Source organism: Lacerta agilis, chromosome 6 (assembly GCF_009819535.1).
Source record: "Lacerta agilis isolate rLacAgi1 chromosome 6, rLacAgi1.pri, whole genome shotgun sequence".
NCBI lineage: Eukaryota > Metazoa > Chordata > Lepidosauria > Squamata > Lacertidae > Lacerta > Lacerta agilis.
Window position 1 is genome coordinate 22,111,753 of NC_046317.1, and position 25,072 is coordinate 22,136,824.

The window sequence follows — 25,072 nt, forward strand, 5'->3', positions numbered from 1 at the left end:
GTTCCCCAGCTGGTTCCTCCCACCATTCCTTTGCGTCCAACCAGCCTGTGACATGATGCCAATCCACAGGTAGGTTACTGGGGGAAGGGTGGGGTGTTTCAACAGCAAGCCACACATTCATCATCATGCCTAACTTGGCCCTATGACACTTCCAAGACAAGGAGATAAAAAGTAATTAATTCCCAGTTTTTAACAGCAATTAAAGTAGAAAATGAAAACACAGGCGGAGGGGGACGTTTTGGTGGCTTTCTGCCAAGTTATTTCCTGCGGGTCTCGATAAGGTCTAAAAGTTTCCACTGTGGTGGAATAATTATACAGAATTTATATCTTATCTCTCTTAACAGTGCTGTAATGCTGTATGATACCAAACCACACAACTCCGACAGGTTTATGATAGCAAAGCAAATACAACAGAGAAACAATCACAAAGTGAGAAGTAAATGTTGGGGGTGTCAGAGAGAAAAGTCACTAAAAGTTGTGGTCCGTTTGCCTAGGACAGAGAACTCAATGCTGAAATTAGGTTTTAAGGGGAGACTGGGATTTTAAGAATGATCATTTCACAAGAAATGAGTTTAATTTATACAAATATCTTATTTTTGCATACAAAAATATAGCGTACACCCTATTATCTACCATAGGCATGTGTGTCTAGTTGTCCACTGTTGGAGACAAATGTTTGTTTGTTTGCTTTTTCCACCAGGCTTTTAGGATATTTTAATTTTGTTAGTTGTGGTTTTAGTTTTAACTGTTTTATTTTGGCTTCTAATTCTTCTGATCTGAGATTTGGCTGTTCTGAGACCTTGCTAGAGCCAAAAGACAGTATTAAAATGCAGTGCTTCGTTGTTGTTGTTGTTGTTGTTGTTGTTGTTGTTGTTGTTGTTGTTGTTGTTTTTAAGAAAAAAAAGGTGCCAGTATTTACTATGAAGTTGTTACAGTAAGTTCCACACTTTTAACTTTTTTTTGGGGGGGTGCCAGTAAACAGCACACCTAAAACATATTAAATAGATAAAAATGCTATACATCCACATGGACTGATGTACATCTGCAGCAATCATTCCCAGTGGTTCTACAGAACGGACGAGAAAGTCATTGGCCAGCGCAAGATTTAGGTTGGTGTGAGCTGTCCCCACACACCGCGTGCTGAGTCAAACGGGCGCAAAATAACGATAGCAACAGCAATAAAACCTACCAGTATATTTATATCAGTATCTACTGAGAAGATCCTTAAAACCACAACTGTACTAAAAGAAATTATTGTGAAACTAATGAATAATGGGGGGAGGCACAAAATTTTGTCTTCAATCAGGGTGCCATATTACCAAATTCCACGCCGGCAGTGCTCCCCCAGATGTCGCAGCACTACAACCCCATCAACCCACACCAGGAAGGCCTACTGATGGTTGCCAGGCGCATCATCCTTTAAGAAGACATTTCTTCTTAAAGAGCTGTGTCGAATACAGCCAACCCCCCATTTACGCGGCGGTTACGTTCCAAGGCACTGTGCGTTCAAGTGAAATCAAGTATATTTGAAACACACTTGAAAAAGCCTGCAAACACCCCATTTCCAGCCCCGCTCCGCTCCATTCCACCCCTTTTTGTGACATTTTCAGGTCACTTCCGGGTTCAGCGCAATGAACATGTGCACGGTTGAGCAGATGCATAGTTGCACACATGTTACATGTGTGTAAATGGTAAAGGGGGTGTGCCTTATAAGACGGCTCTTCTTTAAGTTCACCACAATTTGATGGAGTTTTTAAGAGCCAAAATGCAAAAGCTTGAGCTACGGTGCTAGTGACAATGGCCCCCGTAGATCAGCTACCACTTAAGAGAGGAAATGTGCCTAGCGAGGAAAGAACACCCAGAACCCAGTTTGGATTCCACTGAATCTGTAACTAAGGTAAGCAACAGAATTAATCGCCAACCTTGTTAGTATAAAGGGATACCACGTTTTCCTTTACCTCTGCTCCCGCACCTTTACCCCCGCCTTGCAAAAAGGCTTGTGAATTCCAGCCAGTACAAGAGAGTGACTCAGCTAATGACCAGCCATTTTTCAAAGAGAGCCATTATCATTTCTTGTTTGTCTCTCCACATACTCCTGTGTAATCCAAGATCTTAAAAACACAAGGCACAGTTCTAAGCTCATTAACCCTGCAGGAGCATCTTACATTACCATCTTAACTGCAGATGAGGTATTAACACCATCTCACATTACCCTTTACACACAGAGAGAGAGAGAGAGAGAGAGAGAGACAAACACAAACACACACTTTCGTTTCATGGCATCGGGGCGGAGGGAGTTGTGCTGCACATTGCAGCTGCTCCAGTCATCCATCAGTATTGTCCTTCCTTCCCTAAAGGCCAATGTTGAGTGTGGAAAACAGCCACAACAGCTGCATGGGCTCCAAGACTTCTGGCATTGCCTTTCCAGTTCTTCAAAGGTAATGTGATAAAAAGGGCCTGAGTAATATTTTGACCCATTCACATCCAGCTTGTGGGTGCATTTTTTTACACGCTGGAAGCTTCACGCTGATTAGTTCTAATGAAATAAGTGTTGGAGATTCATTCCCCATGTGCAGTCATGGGTTTGCTGCCTATCACATGACTGGGTATGTGTTTTGATTCCACAGGAATGGGATGTGACAAAGACAGGATGTTTGTGTTACTGTGTTTCCTGAAGTGGGACTATTGTCCTTTGTTCCTTCTCATTGCTGACTGATGCTAGAGAGCCATGTTAAAGTGTTCCATGTGTGTTTATATGCAAATAAAGTAGATTAGCCAAGATGCTGAGTTGCTGAGTTCTGTTACGCAACTGCACAAACCTCTGCAGATCCCTAAGTGTGCTGATGTCTTCTGGCATCAGTCGCTGTGATGTTCAGGCTGAGGAATGCTTTTGAAGCTCCTGAATGATTGCCCAGGAGGGAGGGAACATGCCAGTTGGGCATGTGTCTCTGCCAAGCTCCTACTCGTGTGTAGGACATCCTGACAATAAGAACTAGCCATGATGGGTTAGAAGTCTGTTGTGTTCCCTTTAAGGTTTCCCATGGGCATCTGGTTGGCCACTGTGAGAACAGGATGTTGCACTAGATGAATCATTGGCCTGGTTCTGCAGGCTCTTCTAATGTTTAGGGTGTAACGTTTTGCTGTAATGAACCAATATGGCACTATAATGTTAAAACTGCAGGACAACCTTTTAACAACAACAACAACCCTGATCTAGCAATAGTAGCACAGCCTTTGGCTGTTTCACACATTCTTCTTTTGTTCGTGTGACCAGATAGAATCCTTTCTCCTTGTCCCACAGTAGGAAACAAGCACTCACAATATACGTGTGCATCATTTCAGGAACTAGTGCCTGGTATCATGGGTTGTCTCCAACTACGTGTTCCAGAATCCAAACCGATTAATAGGCCCGAGTCATGTTGTTAATTTCAATGGGTCTACTTTGAGTAGGACTAGAACTGAATACCATCCAATGGCACCCTCACTACCTTGGATGGGTTGATTTCAGTTGACATGCTAGTCCTTGTCTCTCTTTGCCCTTTACAGCATCAGGTTGGCACAATGAAAACAAGAAGTATTCTAACTGTCAAGTTGTACTACTGGCAGCCGCCATTTTAATTCCCCAACAATTCCCCCAAGGCCCAATGTAGCATTACACTGGAGTTATGTTGTACAAGTGTCCTGGAAGCAGTACTGGTTGTGGGGTTTAGAATGGCATGTGCAATCACAGCCATCTGGTCTTCAGCCCAGAGCACCAAAAAACCAGAACTGGAAGGACCATCAGCATTTGATGCTAATGGCAGCATAGCAGATTCAGTCCTGGGCCACCACAGGGGACCCCTGAAAGCAGGCCTCCATTATTTATATATCACAGTTCTAACAAGCTGCCCAGAGTTTTGTCAAAAATAGAACACAAAATGTTAATCACACACCAAAATCAATATCTCTCTCTCTCTCTCTCTCTCTCTCTCTCTCTCACACACACACACACACACACACACACACACACACACATGCTTTTTGATAAAGGTAGCTTTCGTTAGAAAACACATCATTCTAGGAGCAAATACTGTGCTAAGCAGAGGTTTTCCATTTACTAGTGTTATTTAGTCATAAGCCTTCAAAGTACTGAGAACAGATTTCTGGGAAGGTTTCCTGGGTGCTTCATAAATTATTTCAGCAAACAAGGATAAACAGAGGAATTTACATCAGGGCCCTCAGGGGGGGGGGGGTGATGGCTTTCTTGGTGGCCTGCTGAGACCAGTGTGTGAGATGCTTTGTGTACAAAGTCATTTACATCTGCTCTGACTTTGACTCCACATTGCCAACACCAACTGATGCATTCTGGGCATCTGTCTCTCTCCTGTTGCGATGGGTCTTTTTTCGACTTGGGCTGCCTGAGGAGATGGGCAGGGTTCAGGGAAGCCTGAAGCTGGCTACATGTCCATTCTGACCAATTAAGGCTGCCGGAGATGGACTGGCCCAGTATATGAAGATTGTGATTAATTCTTCCCTAAGGGTGGATGATATACCATCATCTAGCTGACAAACCAAAGTTAAAAGACCACCTCTTCCACCCAGTGTACATGCCCCTCCTGGTGAAAGAAAGTCCTTTTTTGCATTTGGCATCTTTCTGAGGTATGGCTGGTGGTACATATGAGAAGCCTCTTGCTTTTGTGATGTTCAGAAGGAGGGAAATTCATTTGTCTTTTTTTGCTGGCATTTCATTATCGACTGAAGACCTTAACTCTTCCAAAGGGCTCTCGATGTATCTGCTTTTCAATTAAATTTGTCCTTTTGACTACTGTATTCTCCACGTGATTCTCACCAGCTGCCTTTTTAAATATATTTTAATTATAAATTTGATTGCTGCTATATTTTATTGTTTCCTTTCCATATATTTATCTTATGTAAGCCGCTTTAAGCGCTTCCATTTTAAAAAAATGAAAAAGTGGGGTCTAAGTCTTTAAATAAATGAATAATCTGAATACATCGTCAAGCCGTTTACATCAATTAATTTAGTTCTAATCCAGAAGCTAATTAACGGCACCAGTGTGATGGGCATTCAGTTTCTGGGCTTAACTGCAAGTTGAACATGCAGATATAATACCATTGGCCACGCAGTATGTAAAAAGTTATCTGAAAACAAGAAATAATTGTCAACATTCTTGAGCACACAGAACATCTGCTTTCAAGCAATTCCCAGTTTCCTGGGAAAATAAATGTGGTTTGAGCCACGTATGGGCATCATCTCAGAAATGAAATCTATTCTGCATGTGTAGGGATAGCTGCTGTGCTCCACTGGCTTGGAATGCATTCACTTCTAGTGACATACATATATTTGTGCTATAATTGTAATTCCCCCCCCCAGTCTATTTTGCTCACACTTCTCCATGCATGCTCCCGTTCCAGTATCAAAGGTCACAGATAGGAACAAACATATGCTGTGTTTTGTGCTTCATTCTACTGTGGCTCCTTAATTTTGCAATATTATCGCTTTGGATAATTATCTTTTCCCATCTTGAGAAACTCATATTGTGATGGTTTGCTGCTTTATTTCTAGTTGTAAAATCTGACATTTATTATTATTTTAGATAGGTTCCCTGCCACTTATATATTGAAGGTACCTGCTTTCTTATTCCTTTAATCTCTGCTGCCACCAAATATCTGAATACTGTATTCCTTTATTCATCTATTTGCACTCAGTAGCAGGGTCTAGGCTATGTTTAGTTTGGGTTCAGGTCTAACACAAAACCATGGGCTGGCATAACGGGTATGGGCCGCAACCAGTCTTGGGTTCACACTCCCTTCTTTTCCTTTGTGCATGTGAAGACTGGAAATTTCCACTTTGGTTTTGACTAAACCATGTTTCCTATTATTCCTTCTCTTGAAACTGTGGTTGTTGTTTATCATAATGTTTAAAAGGTAAAGGGACCCCTGCCCATTAGGCCCAGTCGCAGATGACTCTGGGGTTGCGGTGCTCATCTCGCTCTATAGGCAGAGGGAGCAGGCGTTTGTCCGCAGACAGCCTCCAGGTCATGTGAAGGTGAAGGTATCTGCATATCACAATGTTTAGCTGGTTATATATCATAATGTTGAAAAACTGATATTGCCAGAGGGGTTTTCCAGTGAGAACTTGCTGGAATTCAGTTCCGGCACCTCTCAGGTGGGTGCCATTGTCATTCTAAGAGGACAAGGAAGAAGAAGAAGAAGAAGAAGAAGAAGAAGAAGAAGAAGAAGAAGAAGAAGAGTTTGGATTTGATATCCCACTTTTCACTACCCGAAGGAGTCTCAAAGCGGCTAACATTCTCCTTTCCCTTCCTCCCCCACAACAAACACTCTGTGAGGTGAGTGGGGCTGAGAGACTTCAGAGAAGTGTGACTAGCCCAAGGTCACCCAGCAGCTGCATGTGGAGGAGCAGGGATGCGAACCCGGTTCACCAGTTTAGGAATCTACCGCTCTTAACCACTACACCACACTGGCTCTCCAGGGAGGTGCTCATGGTGATTTCTGGCAGCTCTTTTTCTAGAAAAATAGCACCAGATATCATCCAGCCCTGGCAGTTCCAGTTTCACATCATCTGGTACCCAATGTTTGCCTGAGACTCAGCAGAGCTGTTGCCAGGCAGACTCAGACAATGCTGGGCTAGGTGAACTAACAGTCTGACTTGAGATAAGACAGCGTCCTATTTTTAAAGCCACCCAAGTGAGATGTGTGATGAAGAATGCTAATAATCCTTTATACAGTGCCACCCAACATAGGCTTCTTCAGTTCTAACTTTTAGAATCACAGAGGACCCAGAACTTTCATCCTGAACACCTAATTTGAATTTCAAGAAGGTGCCATCTGTCTCAGCGCTGCAACACCCTAAGCCATTCATGTTTAGAATATGCTTGTGAAAATTTAAGCTTCACAAAACCATCCTCTTAAAATCTCACTTACACTCCAAAAGACAATTGCCGCCTTCCAAATAGGATTTATAATTCAACAAGGATTGTTCTCTTTTTTCCTCTTTATTGATTTGCTTATTGATATTTAGAATGTTAGACATGATAATCACTTGTTATTTTGAGAAGTCTTTGGATTATTTAATCAGCAGAAAACTTTAGAAACAACTGTCTAGTGCTTTATAAACCCACAGCAAAATTATAACAGAAATTTAAAACTGTAATATATTGCTGCAAGGATGATTATTAAGGGAAAACACAGCTGACATTTTCTGATTTATGCACACAATCAGAGATGGAGTCCAAGGACTGTGACATAATTATCTTCATGCTAACCATTTTTGTAAATCTCTCGACAGAATTTTAGCTAATTTTAAAATGCCTTCTGAAGATTAGCTCTTAAAATTGTTGGGGAAAATAACACAACTTATTAGCAAGGGTATAATTGTAAACCTTCCAAATACTCATTGTGAATATCATTTAGACAGTAACTCCTGCTTCAGCAGCTGGTAGAAAAGACTCCAGTTTATGGAATCTTGAAACAACCGAGTGGAATCTAATTAAAGAGGATTACATGCCAAAGAAAAATTATTAAAAAACCAACAACAACCAGACTAATAGACCATTGTTATGAATTTAAAAGCCCCTTCCAGCTTCTTTTCCCCCATGCAAACCTTTGTAACCATAACAAGGGAAGTGTTATTCCCTATAAAATTTGAACTTCCGTTGACTTCTAATTCTCTTCAGATTCTAGAAAGTCTTCCTCTAATGAAAATGGGACACAATCAGGCAAACAAAGGCCTCTAACCAGACATCACTGCAGCTCGCCTTGCCTTCCTGGCCACAGAGCTATTCCCCACTATCAGCACTGGGTGCCTTCATACAGTAACAAACCAACACAGGACTCAGGGTGGCCCTGCATCTTACTTTAGAGAGGACCATCATCTGTCTGGTCCAGGTCCAGTTTAAAAACAAGTAACCTTAGGAAAAGAGATGGGGGTCTTGGAGTTCCCCATCCACAGTTAACACCAGGACAGAAGTCTGAAGAGGCATCCATGTGTCAAGGCGCGTACACACACACACACACACACACACACACACACACACAGCAATTAGCTCTTTATTAACAGAAAATAACAACACAGTAGGGGCCTCTGGTCCATCTTAATCCAGCTGAGACATTGCTTAAACTGACCACTAGCTTTGCCCTTCCTTCTCTAACCCTTTGCTCTAGATCCCTCCGAAGCAGATGAAGAGCTCCTCCTCTGGACCTGCCTGGCCCATTGCTCAGCAACATGCAGGGCTCTTCCTTGAGCGGGATGCCAGGGTGGGAGGAGAGCCAGTAGGGCTGGGACTATCCTGCTGCTGTGTAGCAGGGCCAACCTCTGACTCCTCTCTGTATGAGTCTGTGACCCTAACCCTTTCCTGGAAGGCCCTCCTTCTCCTGAACCCTCTGGAATGCTCAAACCCCCTGCTAGCTTGTCCCTTCTGCAGACTGCTCTTCAGTGTCCCACCAGCAGGATCCGGGATCTAAGTTGTCATTTTCTGTGCCCTCCCTGGGGGGCTCTTGGGCAGGCAGATTGCACCACTCTTCCTCATCCAGCCAGTCCCTGACACCAGGTCACTTGATCACTGTCTTCCCTACTATGAAGAGATGCGTTTTGTTTCTATTCAGATTTTGCCTATACGTCAGTAGATGCCACTTTAAGCAAAACTTTGTCCCCTTTTTGGGTGGTGTGTAAGTGGTGACCCTGATAGGTGGTCTCTTCCCCACATGTGTTCTCCCCCCCACATTACCAGGGTAATAGCTGGAACCTTGTGGTCATGGCCAATTGAGCGCATTTTAGTTGGAAGAGAGGGAGGGAACTGAGAGGGCATGACCATGAAGCAATATATGAAATGCGGTTGGAAAGGAAATGGCTTTAAATCATATGAATATCATTTAGGTCAGGCAGGCCTGCACGATTTATAATCCTCCAGGCCAAAGCCATGTCTGGCCACTCACTAAGGTCTCAGTAGAATTCCAGTTTACTTGCCTTCTTGGGAATGCAAAAACAGAGAGGTTGCCAAATAACAGGCAGGAGGTCACAATTCTTGACACTCGGGCTTTGTGAGTCATGAGGTGTTTGGATCAGCATTAAAAGTTGTGCATTGTATTCATGCATAGAGCTTCTCCCCACCACCCATAAATGTGTTTTATTAATTTTTCAATGGGGTTCTACAGTAGGTAAAAGGGGAAACAATCAAGTACAGTCAAGCAGATACTGAACTCATAGTGAATTAACCACACACTAGCCCTCATGTGGACAACATGGCACCCTCCATGTTATGCACTACAAATCCCATCAGCCTCAAATGGCATGGTTAATAGCCAGGGATGATGGGAAATTTAGTAACAGCATATGAAGGACTCCACATATCTTACTCTGTGGTGCCTCATAAACCCATGTGGCGCCTGTGTGAATAATCAACAGTCAGACAACACAGTTGACTTAATTGTGCATTCCACACACATTTTGAAGACAACAGAATACAATAGAATGACGTGTGTGCAGAACTAGATGTACTAAATTTTGATCCACTAGATTCGATAACCCCCTTCAGGCACCATGGGCCAGGAGAGTGGGCTTCATCCTTGCCTTTATTAGGGTTGCCAATATCCGGAATTTTCCAGACATATCCAGATTACTGCAGCCGCAAGCAGTGTCCGGGTGGAAATGTCCAGGAAAATCATTTTTGCCGATTTCCCTTCGAAATAGCTGAAAAACGCCCAATTTCTGCGGGCAAAACTTTAAAAAGCTCAACCACTTTGCCAGAAAAAGCTCAACTGCTTTTCTGTCTCTATCTTTATGCTCCCAATGGTAATCACTGTCCACATTCTGGGGCTGAAGACCTGAAGAGTAGGGTGTACTATATACATGGCTCCCCAGTGTGATTTAGAACCCTGTACTATCAGGATTCAGAATTGCACGGGGAGCACAGCAAGCTCCCATGGTCAGATCTTGACCCCCAATGTGTGAATGACTGTGAAGCCAGACTTTTGGGGATGCAGTGGAGGAGAGTGAAGTTAGCAAGTGCTACACCACTCCCCCTTTCACAGAATGAGAACTGTTTGAAGGTTTGAATGCCCAAATAGGACAAATGTCTGGTTACAACACTGTTCTCAATAGAAACATTGTACAGTATTCCTATTCTATCCCTTTGAACTTGATCCCACTGCTCCTTTCAAACTTGTCTATACCACAGGATTCTAGACCTCACAAAGGAAAACAAACTACTTAGAGGAATTAAAGACAGAGAGAGACAGACAGACTGACAAATATACTTTTCCTTCTAAAAACACATGAGTTTCTTCTAGGTTGAGACAGGCAACATTAAGCTCAAGGCAATTTACATAACATCATTATTCATAATATATGAGTATGTTTTTACAATAATCTTTGCCTTTCATTATATATTCATTTTTGATGAACAAGCTGCTGTAGCTTTTGAGGAGTCAAGAATCTATCTATATAAAATATTTTTTAAAAAGGCTTCTACTCCATGCAATACTGATATTTTTCAGTAGGGTATTTACCGTGCTTTTAACTAATACATAATAATATTATGCCAAATTGACATGCAAACATTTTTGTGTTTAGCTTCTGATGGGGGGGGGGGTCAAAAAGCACCCGAGGAAAAACCCTACCTTAATTGTTTTTCATAAAATTTCTTTTTCATGTCTCTTCACAGCCCAAATTTGTTCCTAGCTTGGTGATATTTTTAAGGCTTGGTCTCTCTCTCTCTCTCTCTCTCTCTCTCTCTCTCTCTCTCTCTCTCTCTCCCCCACACACACACACACACATCATCTTCAGGAATCACATAATGTGAAGTATGTAGGTCTTGAGAAGCTGCAATGTGTACAGAGGAGGATGACCAAGATGATCAAGGGTCTGGAAACCATGCCTTATGAGGAATGCTGGAGGGAGTTGGGCATGTTTAAGCCTGGAGAAGAGGTAACTGAGAGGAGATAAAATAGCCATCTTCAAATATCTAAACAGCTGTCACATGGAAAATAGAGGAAGTTTCTTTTGTCCTGCCTTGGAGGGTAGGACTCGAACCAATGGCTTCAAGTTGCAAGAAAGGAGATTCCAACGAAACACCAGGAAGAACTTTCTGATGGTAAGGTGGCGGACTCTCCATCCTTAAAGATTTTTAATCAGAGATGGGATGGGCATCCCTCATGTATGTTTTAATTGAGATTCTGGCATTGCAAGGCATTGGACTAGATGATCCCTTCCACCTCTACAAGTCATGATTCTATGTGAATAATTAGGAGTTTTGAGGCTCAATTCTCTGTTATATCTGAATCAGGAGAGGTTGTGACCATTGGGAACCAGTGTTTGGATGCAGTGGTGGACAGGATGAGGGCTAACAGACTGAGGCGGAATCCTGTTAAGATGAAGGCACAGCAGGTTAGTGAATCTCAGGTGTGATAGTTGGGGAATTTGGCACTTCTACGTGGGGTTACGCCTCTCTCTTCCAAAGCAACAGGTATATAGTTTAGGCGGTGCTCCAAGACCCATCTTTGACACTGGAGACCCAGGTAACCTTCACAATGAGGAGTGACTATTATTACATTAGTAACCCAACTGTGTCCTTTTCTGGACAGGGATCGCTTGACTGCCATGATTCAGGCATGGTACCAGTAACTTTGCTACTGAAATACAGCAACGTGCTTTATGTGGGAATTCCTTTCAGGCTGGTGTGGAAGCTGCAGCTGGTATGCAACACTGCTGCCAGGTTGTTGAGCTGGGGCACATTCAAGGCCTTGTTATTAAGACAAAAAACCCTGAACACCTCAGGACCATGTTATGTACCTGAGAGACTCCTTGCCTGTCATAGACTTCTTGCTGAGCAACAATGTGCAGAGCTCAATGGAGTGGGAAGCCAGCCAACCAGAAGAGTCTCTGATATGTACTTGCCTGGAGGCGGTGTCAGCATCCAAAGTCAGGTCCAGTCGGGCAAACAGCAACCCACATGGTCAGACAGTCCAGGGGTCCAGGAATCTGATGATCATGGGGTCAAGATGAACAGGAAGCAGCAAGACAGGGGCTAGGAAATATAATCATTGTTACCAGCATCTGACTGCAGCTGGAAGCTTTGCTGGAGAGCCAGTGTGGTGTAGTGGTTAAGAGCGGTAGACTCATAATCTGGGGAATCGGGTTCGTGTCTCCACTCCTCCACATGCAGCTGCTGGGTGACCTTGGGCTAGTCACACTTCTCTGAAGTCTCTCAGCCCCACTCACCTCACAGAGTGTTTGTTGTGGGGGAGGAAGGGTAAGGAGAATGTTAGCCGCTTTGAGACTCCTTCAGGTAGTGAAAAGCGGGATATCAAATCCAAACTCTTCTTCTTCTTTTCTTCTTCTTCTTCTTCTTCTTCTTCTTCTTCTTCTTCAGAAGGCTGAAGCCAGCTGGTTCACATCAGAGTCCTTGAAGGCTGATCAGATGCAGGTGGAGTCACTCTGCCTTCTCCCCCTTCAGGCTGCTGTTCAGCAGGTGAAGCTGACTCCTGGCCCATGACACTGCCCTTGCGCAAATTAGATTAATCTCAGGAAATGTTACTCGGTACAACACACCCTGGAGAATATCACAGGGCAGTGACATCCAAAATGGTCATTTTCTCAGTGTTAGAAACTCATATGAAAGCTCGGAGCTAAATGGCACCGTAAACCTAAGTTATGGGCGCAACAACAGAATGTCTAGGCATGCTTTTTTTTAATAACAAGAATACAAAGCTGAAAATGAATAAACTGCAGTAAAAATATTATGTTCATTTCTCACATGGTCTAGTCCTTCCCCTGCCTAAACCCCTAAAATTCTTAAGAGGGTCTCCCTCTCCATTCTTCAGAGTAGCTGCAAGTGGGGAGGCAGAAAAGGGTCTTCTTTTCCTCCCATTCTGCAGTTTCAATCTGAAGCTCAGAAATTGCTTGTGCTAATGTAATTCCATGTCACAAAATGCGCCTAGAACAATGGGAGTTTCGAACACTGCCCACACTGTGGAATGCTCTTCTCCCTGCCTTACATGAAGAATCATCCATCCGTTGCTTATCGCCCAGGCTTTCCTTCCACGATAAGAACAGGCCCTGTTATTGCTGAGTTTTTTGTTTTTATAACTTGGTTTTAGGAAGGTCTCTTCTACCATCAGACTACTGGTCCAGTTACCCCAGTATTGTCTTCACTGACTGGCAGCAACCATTCAGGTCTTTCCCTGACCTAGAGAATCTGGGGGTTGAACCTAGAACCTTCTGTATAAAAAAAAGATGTTCTAGCACTGAGCTGGGTCCCCTCCCTTTTACTCTTTTTAAAGACTGTTTTATCTCTTTTTATTAATCTGCTTTATTGTTTTCACGAGGAATTTTTGTTCAGAGTTTCCCCCCCCCCCCAAATACTGAGTGGTTTAGAAATGCTTTCAATTGAATAAACACAGGACAATGTAGAAAGGCGGGACATTGAATTTTCAGCTGAGATCCAGAAGCCGGATTCTTGATTCCATGTGGATTTCCTATTCAGTTTTTAACATTTTCTACCCTCATTCAGCTATAGAAGACATTTCCAAAAGCAGCCCCGCGGAAGAAAACATTTATGTTTCAATCAGCCCCGTAGCCTCACAGCTTTTTTGTTGAGCAATTCCGTCCTTTTGTCCACGGGCACGTTTCGAATTATATATTCTTCAGTAGCATTAATGCAAAATGCAAAGAATCTTATTTCTGTTCAAACTCAGCTGACAGCAGAGAGAAAAGAGGGAACAGAATGCGGTCCAGCTGGGACCACCACAACAGATAATATTGATATAGTGAAGATGAGACAGACAAGGCTGAAAGGAGCAGTGGGACCAAGCTCAAAACATAACAAATAGAGTGCAAGAGAGCCAGGAGTTTGTATTGAGGGAACGGAGAGTAAAGCAGCGCTGATGTGTCAAGACAGCACAGCACAGTGGGAGCAATGTATTACAGAGAGGTGGAGTGTTGGAGATTCTGTTACAGGCTCCAGTTTTCAGTGTGTGTGGCTGTATCATGGGGATGGGCAAAGACAGGCGCTTCTGATAAATCCCGTGCTTTCAAGTAACACCACCCGCGTGAATGGATTTATTCATTTGTTTCAGATTATTATTATTAATTATTATTATTATTATTATTATTATTATTATTATTATTATTATTATTATTAAAATCAGCTTCATGCTAGCTGATGTTCCCTTTGTAATTATCTTGGGGAGGAATGTTTTAGCAGTCAACCCAAGACCTGGATGCAAGGAAAGAAAAGGCACTCGTCATCCAGCAAGACAAGTCACATCTTATTGCGTTAGCCAAAGATCATATCCAAAGCCATAATTCAGAATTGTTAAGCTGATAGTTTTATTCTGGGTCACACACACACACCCGCTCTAATACAGCCCGGGGCTGGTGTCTCCAGATGTTTTTGGACTACAACTCCCATCATCCCTGACCACTGGCGATGCTGACTGGTACAGATGGGAATTGTTGCACAACGCATCAGAAGGACAAAAGGTTGCGCAAGTGTGTTCTACCTTTGCATATCCACTCACCAAATAATTCCACAGCAGTTGACACAGGCATACTCTCCTCCCCCCCAAAAAAGACAGCCTTTTTTTTTCTCTTCAAGATCCACCAGTTATGCCTCATTTCCTGCAGGTTAAAACCTACCCATTCATTACTTGACTCTATTAAAGGCTCATTTGAGCCATTGACGAAGTTGTACTTTGGAGCAGGGCACTTGAAGACAATGCATCAGTGCCAGATTAATATGACACAGTAGAGGAATATTTAATAACGGCTAGGAACCAAACGGGGCCTCTTCATACGTGCAAACACTTTCGTACACACAAGGGACTGTATAGATTTCCCCTTTCATAAACAGCTCATTTTGCATAATCATGAAATGCTGTTCTGGAAGGTACCCAGATAAAGGACATAAGAGGCTGCCTTATATGGAATGAAACACACACTAAACCAGCCACCTGAGTCTCTTGGATACTGATTGCCAGTGGCTCCCCAGGGTTTCCTACTGGGGTCCTTTACAGCCCTATCTGGAGATGCCAAGAATTGAAGCAGACCTTTTGCATGCAAAGAAACATTTGGGGACAGCATTTCAGAAAGGACAAAGGAATATATATAGTATATAGCCGTGTGTGTGTGTGTGTGTGTGTGTGTGCATCACACCTGAAAGTGTCATTTACTGTGTAGGGACATGGAATAAGGTCTTCTCAGTAAACGTGCCTCAACTGTGGGACTCCCTTTCCCTTGAAGCACAGAGGGTTGCATCATTGATGGTCTTCATCCAGATGTCCAACAACATTCAGATGTTCAACAACTTTGGGATGGTCATAGGTACCCCAACTCATGAATTAGATCATCTGACCCACCCTGCTGGCTCTGCAAAGCCCCAGGATACCCTACTCCAGCCATAGGCTAACTCGGCCCTCCAGATGTTTTGAGACTACAATTCCCATCATCCCTGACTACCGGTCCTGTTAGCTAGGGATGATAGGAGTTGTAGCCCAAAAAAATCTGGAGGGCCGTTTGCCTATGCCTGGCCTACTCCTGAAATAATTTTAGCAGATCCTCACCAACCATTTTTTAAAAATAATTTATTAACTAGGAATTAAATATGGATCCCTGAATGGTGGCCAAGAATTCAAATCTCTATCAATATTTGAGTACAAATGTAAAATCTAGTTGCAAAAACTTACTTTAATGAAACTTTATATCTCATATGCATTATTTGTATCTTTTATACATTCCAGGGGAAGCCAGGTCTTGAAATCCAGAATTCATGTTTTGAAAACTAATACAGATGACAACCATTTCAGGTGCATCCAACTGACACGTGATTGCTGACACACTGGTCCTTTTTGACCTGGAACAGGGCAGGACGGGGGCAGGACGGAGAAGGGGGCGGAACAGGGTAGAGTACACTTAAACACGCTCCACCGACACATGCAGGGGTCAGGAATGGAAGCCCCACACGAAATGGTTGCCGCTTGTACTTAATATTCCTTTAAATAATTTCAAAATAAATTCTTCATTTAAACTGATTTTTTTTTAAAAAAAAATCATTCTTTTTCTGTTCTGTTAGAACAGAAACATGAGAGCTCAAATATCACTTTGCACTACTCCTTCTACCTAATGCAAGGACAGTTCTGATATCACCATAAAAACAATTTTAAAAATCCCTTATAAGGACAATCAATAGTACAAAAACTAGGGCTGTGCAAAACATTTTGCTATAATGTAATTTTCATATCATAAACAGTGCTTTGGAACAATGTAAAATATTTATGGAGAAGACCATTGGCTGTGATTTTCACATTACATTCAAACCTCAGTTGTTGAATGTAATCCATTCCAGAAAGCCGTTCAGCTTCCGAAATGTTCGACAACCGAGGCAGGGCTTCCGAACGGTTGCAAAAGCTTCCTGCACTCAAGCGGAAGCTGCATCAGATGTTCGGCTTCTGAAAAACGTTCAAAAACCGGAGCATTTACTTCTGGGTTTTGGGAACCAAAACGTTCCAAAACGGAAGCATTCAGGAGCCGAGGTTTGACTGTATCTTCAAGGTCGGATTTAGGTTTGATGAGGCCCTAAGCTACTGAAGGTAATGGGGCCTTTATATGTCCACCTGTCCTTTGTCAACAACAAATTGTCGCTGTTTTTTGTGTTGAATATATGCTATATATGGTAATTTATGGACCTAATGGGTATCTAAAGCCATTTGCACATAACAAAATATGTATTTTATCAAAGTATTTGATATAGAAATTAGCAAACCAGTGATATTTTAGGGAGCAGGCTAGCAGGCGGGGTCGATTACAGTGGTACCTCGGGTTACATATGCTTCAGATTACAGACTCCACTAATGCAGAAATAACGCTTCAGGTTAAGAACTTTGCTTCAGGATAAGAACAGAAATCGTGCTCTGGTGGCACAGCGGCAGTGGGAGGTCCCATTAGCTAAAGTGGTGCTTCAGGTTAAAAACAGTTTCAGGTTAAGAACGGACCTCCAGAATGAATTAAGTACGTAACCAGAGGTAGCACTGTACTTACATCATAGGAGCCTACACAACACAAAACACTGTTGCTGTATGTAGGTTTTATTTTATTTGTTTTTTTATCTTATATTTTTTGGGGGGGGGCAAGAGAGTGGGGCCCTAAGCTATAGCTTGTTTAGCCTGTACGTAAATCTGGCACTGTGTATCTCGATCCTGTATTCCTGGGGTTGCTAACTCAGCACCCACGGGCACCACTGCAGCCATGAAGGCTTTCACTGGGCAGATGCCCCAGACTCAGAGCTTTCATTTAAAGGGAGGGAGGGAGGAATGCATCTAAGCCCTCCTAGAAGGAAAGTTATGGGGCAAAACATTCTATTCCCCCCCCCCCAATAATTTTTATTAATTTTTTTCCAAATATCTTAAACACAATACATCTTAACAATATTATTTCCCTTTCAATCCACATTCTAAACGGTATCTGTGAAATGAAAGTGCATGTGCTGTGGCCAGCATGTATATTCTTTTCCTGGGAATGCTCTGTGTTGCTATTGGACAGCCTCTCTCTCTCTCTCTCTCTCTCTCTCTCTCTCTGTGTGTGTGTGTGTGTGTGTAAAATCAATGTGGTGTGATCTCCACAGTCTGGACCAGCAGGACATAGCTGCGTTCCAATTGCAAGCATAAGGTTATTGGAGGTGGCTGCCTCTCTAACGGTGTGTTATGCCGCTCTCCCCCTGGCAGCCATTTTGTGTTAGGCCATGCCCCACCATCCATAGCAGCTACTTGGTGCCTGGCGCCTCCACCAGCACTCTCTCAAAATTCAGAATGTGCCCCCTGGTCCAAAAAGGTCATTGACCCCTGCTGCCCTCTTATCAGTTTTCCCTGTCTACTGCCATTTCAGGACCATTTTCCTTTTCTATTTATTTTATTTTAAGTACTGTTCATACTGCCCCCTTGAATTACATTCTCTTTGCCTACTGCACTTGAGTTATTCCAACTGATGAGGGATCGCAAAATTAATGGGATCATATGAGATGTGGCTATGCTTAGACATCGCTATGGGAAACAAAGTTAATTCGGTAATATCAGTGCTTCCGTCCTGAATAACTGAACCCTTTCAAAGCAAGCACACCCACAAAATTCCCAAATAATGGGTTCTTGGTTGGGTGGGAGGTATGCTGCCAAAGAATGTCCACAAAAACGAGTACTCTTAGCTCAGCCCTAGTGGAAACTCCAGTAAACAAACACTTTTAAATCCAATTCTCACTATCCCAACGCACGATCCAGAGCTAGTGCTTATTTTAGGGAACTGGAGACACGTGGAGCAGAAAGCCAGCTGTATCAAAACAACATTCCTCCAGGTGAAGTGTGAATATATTTATCATGGCCCAAGCCAGATACAAAATGAGAAAGACCCTTTCCAAAGGGATTACACCATGCAATAAGCGTCACTGGCAATCTGCTGCCAGAGTCTGAGGCATGAGCTGGAACTATCAGAAAATATGTTTTCCCAGATGGATGATGCCGTCCAGCTGAAAAGCCTCTCCTTTGCCCTAAAAATAAAAAAAGAACCCTGGTTTGCCAAGTACTGGTGACCTTTTTTCCTCTCTCACTCTCGTTTCATTGCCTTCTTCTAACTGGGGGGAAAACAAAAAAGAAAGCTCCCACATCAATTCCACAGGAAACTACAGCTTGGGAGCCTCATACCATCAGTATGATTGCAAGTGTGAAAGGGAGGGAGAAGGGGGAATGTGGCTTATTTCAGTTACTATTTATGAAGCAGTTTCAGCTTTGAATTTTATGCCATTCCTCCCATTGGTAAAGGCCAACCCAATGTCCGCCGAACTGTGCACAAGATTCCAGGGGTCTCGGTCCTTATCCAGGGTGTGCATTTCCTTTGGGAATGAGGAATGATGATGACTGTAGTGACTTTATGAAGGACAGTTTATTTACACACACACACACACACACACACACACACACACACAGCCCTGAGAGGCAGATGGGGCTCATCAACCTGGGAAGGTAGCCCATCCAGGAGAAGGAAAACTCTTATCTTAAACCTCCGTTGGCTTGTGGGATACCTTTGGGAGAAGAAGAGGCTAAGGAGTAAACCAGGGGTCAGCAAACTTTTTCAGCAGAGGGCCGGTCCACTGTCCCTCAGACCTTGTGGGGGGCTGGACTATATTTTGAAAAAAAAATATGAACAAATTCCTATGCCCCACAAATAACCCAGAGGTGCATTTTAAATAAAAGGACACATTCTATTCATGTAAAAACACGCTGATTCCCGGACCATCCGCGAGCCACATTTAGAAGACAATAGGGCCGCATCCGGCCCCCGGGCCTTAGTTTGGGGACCCCTGGAGTAAACCCTACAACAAATCCAGAATGGATTCTCTAAGACGGTTGGATGGTGCTTTGTATGCCCCTTTCTGGCAGCTCCTGCAGCCAAGCTGGTGCCAAATGTATTGCTCTGCTTTCCTTTGGACAGCATCAGCGAGACCAAGAGGGGGGTCTTGTCGTCTGGGCAGCCCAGAACCTCCACACACACTGCCCAAGCTCACACCCTGAGGAGGTCACTTGGGTGCTGCTAATGCAGAGGTTTGACTCCACCCTTGGAGGTGTAATGCATTGCCTCTCAAGACAGATGGATGCCAACAACAACACACATTCATATCTCATGAGGGGCTTGCTTCCTCCAGGAGTGCAGAATTGGATTCAAGGGTATTCCCAGTGTCTCTCCAGTTTGGCTCAGTCACACACACACACACACACACAAGTTATCCGGGCACAGGGTAACTGTTTGTGTCAATTGTCCATTGCTAGGCTGTCTCGCGGACCCAGGTGGCACTGTGGGTTAAACCACAGAGCCTAGGGGTTGCTGATCAGAAGGTCGACGGTTCAAATTCCTGCAATGGGGTGAGCTCCCATTCTGCGGTCCCAGTTCCTGCCAACCTAGCAGTTCCAAAGCACGTCAAAGTGCAAGTAGATAAACAGGTACTGCTCCGGCGGGAAGGTAAATGGTGTTTCCGTGTGCTGCTCTGGTTCACCAGAAGTGGTTTAGTCATGCAGGCCACATGACCTGGAAGCTGTACGCCGGCTCCCTCGGCCAGTAACGCGAGATGAGCGCCGCAACGCCAGAGTCGGACACGACTGGACCTAATGGTCACGGGTCCCTTTACCTTTACCTAGGCTGTCTCGCACCAGGTGAAGACATCAAGCATTTTGTAATCTCCTACATCTACCAACTCAATAAATTATGGGGAGAACCTAGCACTCAGGAATTTTAGGGGATCCATGGGCGCTCCCAACACTATGCACTAGTTCTTTTAATTTTGAAACCACACACTGCCTTTCTGCATTGCTATACTCAAGACAGTTTACAACCCTCAGAAATGGAAACATGTACAGCAAAAATCACATCGCCATATTGTGATGAATTCAGAATATAAATAAAAGTACTAAAATCCAATGCAGAGGATACGAACCAAATGTCAGTAAACAGAAAAAAACAAAATCCCTCCACTCAATTAAGATAAATGAGTCACAAGCAGCCAAGATAGCATCAGCAAAAAGAAAAAAGAAAATGCACAAAATAATTTTAAAAGATTAGTTGCTGCTACTGGAAATTTGCTGTTGTGATTAGTTAGAAGTTATTCCATTGTTATTTTAAGGATGGATTTATTTTATGGATGTATTCTTTATGTATTCTTACTTTATTTTGTAGTATACCGCTTCTGTTTTTGGTTTGATTGACCAATTTAGTGTGTCATATGAACCATAAACTGTGGTCAAGCTTAACTATAGCTAGGGAAAATAAGCCAGCTTCAAAAACCATGCCTTGAAGTTGACTTGTTTCCACTAACCTCAGTTAAGATTAATCAAAATATTGAAGCAAAGGCTTCTCAGCTGTACTGGAGGGAGAATGGGAATATATGAGTCCTGATTTGGGGGGGGGGGCTAGTTTCATTCTCAAATTACTAGAATATGGTTTAGTGCAGCCCAACTCAAATTTTTGCTTCCAGATGTTTTAGACCCAAACTCAACAAACATGGTAAATGACCAGGGATGGTGGGATTTATAGTCTAATAACATCTGGAAGGTTCCAAGTTGGGGAAGGCCGATTTAAGGTTATGTCTGAACCAGCCCTCCAGTTAACTAAATTGCTTCTTTGCTTTCTGCAATATGTTATAACACTTTCCCCTGACCCTTCCTTTAATTTATTCCTGCACCTTTGAGATATCTTCTCCTCCTCCTCCTGGCTTCTACCCAACCAGCTCCAAGCAGGACATTCTCAAAACTATGATCCATGGTAGTATCAGTGTTGCCTAGCAATAGTATACATTTTCCTACACCTAGTCTTCAGCTTTTGTAGTTTTTCAGAGTCAGCTACAAAAAAAAACCCACAAGCCATACACACAAATCTGCTACCTTCCTAGCAAATGGTACATGAAATCAAAACTTACAGATTCCGAATAACAATCATCAAAAGGTAAGCTTCTCCACACTGCTATAATAAACCAAAACCACTTGGGAGCTAGAGAGCATCTCCTTTCTTCCCTTTCCCCAGGAAGCTGCTACAACAAAGTTGTGTAAGTAAAATTCTGTTTATTTTGCTATTTGGGTTTTCTTTTCTTCTTTTTTAAAGGCCTCAAATACTACTATTCCTAACTGGGTTTATCTAAATTTTTATCGTCAACTGTGGATTCAAACCAAGTGTATTAGTCGTTTGAGCTTTAATCTAAGCAGAGTCAATAAACACTTTCAACTATGCATACAACCAGGAAAAATAACAAACAACTTAGAAAGTATAGCAGATAATCAAAAGAATTTAGTTTGTTCTTGAAGCTTTTGAACCAAATCCTCAGAGAATATGAGAACTTGCAATTCCCATCGACTTCAGATGCAACGTAAGTGGAAGCTGAACCAGCATGCAGAGTAAAATCCCCCATCTAAAAACACAAGGCTTATTTGCTTAGAAGAACAGTTGTGTCGGCAGCATTTTACAAAACACTGCCAGCTAAGCATCTTTAGCATCATGTGATTCCCAATCACCGCTAGAGCACATTAATTTGTCCGTTTTGGGGGTCACAGCTTTATTCAGACAGTGATCTTCTAGATTTGGGCTAAGATCTCTGACTTCCAAGTGATCAGTAAGAGCTGAAAAGTGGTGCTTGTACTGTATTTGCAGTAACTAATATGTATGTACATTATTTTTCAAACACACACACGCTAACACAATCACTTCAATACTTTTTTGTGCAGTTTCCACAATGTTAAGTCAACCCGCAATGGACTTTGAAATATTGCAACAACAAAAAAGTGTAGCTCAGAACAGACATCAGTTCAAACAGTCCAATGTCAAAGTCCTTCCTTTTGATGCCCCTTGACAAATTACACCAATTATTGGCTGAATAGTTGTGATTGAAAAGATCAATGATTCATAGAACCAGCATTCTACCTACGTGTCTCTAATTGCTGTTGAACTAAGGTAGTGATTAGAGAGAGATCTGTCTGACATTGTATGCGGAGGGGTTTTTTTTTAAGCACACATGGTGCCGAAGAGCACCTAATAAATACTGCCCTTCCCCCCCCCCAAAAGGTAATCCGAACCCACCAGGAATATCCACAAGTCTAAAAAGCTTATACTTGATCCCTGTATGAAGGGTGGTATATGAATTTAATAAATACATAACCTAGCATGTTGGAAGAAGGATAAAGCAATAAGAACTTTCCGTGACATGCTAGTGTTGTAGGTGCAGGGATTTTCTGTTTTTTTCTGGAGAACATTCAGACATCAGATTTTCCCCAAAGTAATTCCCACTTCCCAATTCTTGCCACCCCCAACCCCAATACTGTTGTTGATTCAGATGTGGTAGACCAGCACATCCTCTAATCATATATATATACTGATGGCTCAGTCAATCCCTATGCATTTCACAGGGTCTTGATGGAAATTCTCAAATCTTTTAAAACTGATTCTAGGGTACTCATTGTAACAAGGTTTGAAAATGTCTGGGAAAGCATCAGGCACAATTTAATTAGGTTTCTGAGCCGGATGGACCTCTAGCATCTGCATGACTACAAAAAAATCATTCTATAGCCCTTCTGATCAGGACGTTCTTGCAACAAAGCACTGGGCAGGGTGGGGCAGAGAATCAAAATTAACAATGGGATTAAATACCATAACAAGTAACGAATAGCATCTTTGGTGGGAGGAGAAACGGGGTGTTATCAGAGAATTTTAAAAAGTTTATAATAGAAGCCCAAGCAGACAAGGAGCATAATTTAAACAGATTTTCTATGTGGTTTCCACTTGCAATAGCATTTTTCACAATAAAGTTAATTTAAGAGCATCTCCTTAATCTTCTTTCATTTGGAAGCTTAACTCAGCAAGACACAAAAATGATGGCTGCATTTAGACATAATGTTCTTCATCCTCCCAAACATGGTCTGGAGGGACTAGGAATGTGTGACAAATGCAAGCACTCCCTCTTCCCTTCCGGAATAATAGATCACATCCCCCCACCCACCCAAAACCACACCACTGTGTGTTGTACCATTCAGACCAGCCAACCGTGGTCTTAGCAAGCCTTCCAGATCAGGAATATCTGACTTGGAGGATCCAGCATGCCCAGATGTAGGCAGTGAGCGTTCCCAAGTTATGTGTGAAAAGCAGCAGAAACAGCTGTGGTACTTACCGGGCAGCTTTTATCTGCATTCCTTTTCCAGTGCTTTTTCTCATGTTTCTTTGCTGCGGTTGAATTCAAAGACGCGTGAGTTTGTCTTCGAGGGTTTAGTGCTAGGATATTCTGTGGATAGAGAAAACGAGGCTTTGATTTTTGGGGAAAGTGAAAGGTTCAGGTGGGGACACAGTTAAGAAAGAAAATTTAACAAACCTACTAAATCACAGCACTCTAGGTCTGTTTATGTGTGTGTGTGTTGTGTGTGTGTGTGTGTGTGTGTGTATACATATATATATATATATACACACACACACACACACACACACACACATATATGAAACTTATCTGTATAAAATAGACTTGTGAATCAGTCATATTAACACATTCAGTAACCATTAAAGTTATCTAGTCTTCCCTCTTAAAAGCTCTATGAATTTGCATGCACACGAAAGCTCATACCAAGAACAAACTTAGTTGGTCTCTAAGGTGCTACTGGAAAGAATTTTTTATTTTGTTTTGACTATGGCAGACCAACACAGCTACCCACCTGTAACTGGAACTATGAATTTGGGAAAGAGTTAGAAATAAGAGTTACGTTGGTTTGCTTTAATAAATTTAGTTCTCCCATTTATCTGCAATAATTTTCATTTTAAATCTTCTCTCAATTTAAATTCCATGTACATACACCATATTTATTTGCTCTAGATTGCTGTGAATAATACACCCTCTGTTTTCAAAACCAGATGATTTTGCAGCACTGTGCTACGGATTCATTTCCCACACCTCGGGAACAGCCTTCTCCTATGTAAATGAATGGATGCTATCCTATGGATGTCTACATAGAAACCAGCCTCACAGAGGTCAATGGGATTAACTCTGAAGTAAGGGTGTATACAATTGCAGCCTCAGTTTCCTTGCAATTGCTCCTCTTCAAAGCACCCCTCCACAGGGGCAAAGTACCGTAATCACAGTAGTCTATTGTAGAAAGCAGGGGGGGGGAACAGAACCCTGTTCGCTTTTGTTGGCCTTCAAGGTGGTGCAGGTCTTATGTTTTTAAAGCAACTTGTCATTCAGGGGGAGGGGGAAAATTAAACAGAGCACTGTGCAAATGACATTCAAAACTTATACCCCAAGCCATGAAATTCTAATGTAAATTGGAGCCGCATAGCTGGCTCCTACTGTCTGCCATTGCCATTCATACCTACATATGACTAGCCATAGACTGTTATTCAGCCAAGGCTCTCAGAGAAGCGACTCACCCAGTGGAGCAAAGCCATAAGGTGAGCTTCCTAGCAACAGCTTTGCTGGGACATGCCATGAAGAGGTCAGGGAGGAGTGTGCACAACAGCAGGAGCAATGCATTGGCTCTGTCATTGATTCCACACAACTCT

General features: G+C 42.7%; 1 protein-coding gene across 2 annotated transcripts in view; it reads right to left on the bottom strand.

The window, feature by feature from the left end:
• DPYD (dihydropyrimidine dehydrogenase) overlaps window positions 1–25,072 on the bottom strand; it is a 495,134-nt gene that overhangs the window by 432,659 nt on the left and 37,403 nt on the right. For both annotated transcript variants that reach the window (XM_033151582.1, XM_033151583.1), the window contains exon 2: window positions 23,697–23,807. In XM_033151582.1, coding sequence (XP_033007473.1) covers window positions 23,697–23,807 — 111 coding nt within the window. The remainder of the gene's footprint in view (window positions 1–23,696; window positions 23,808–25,072) is intronic.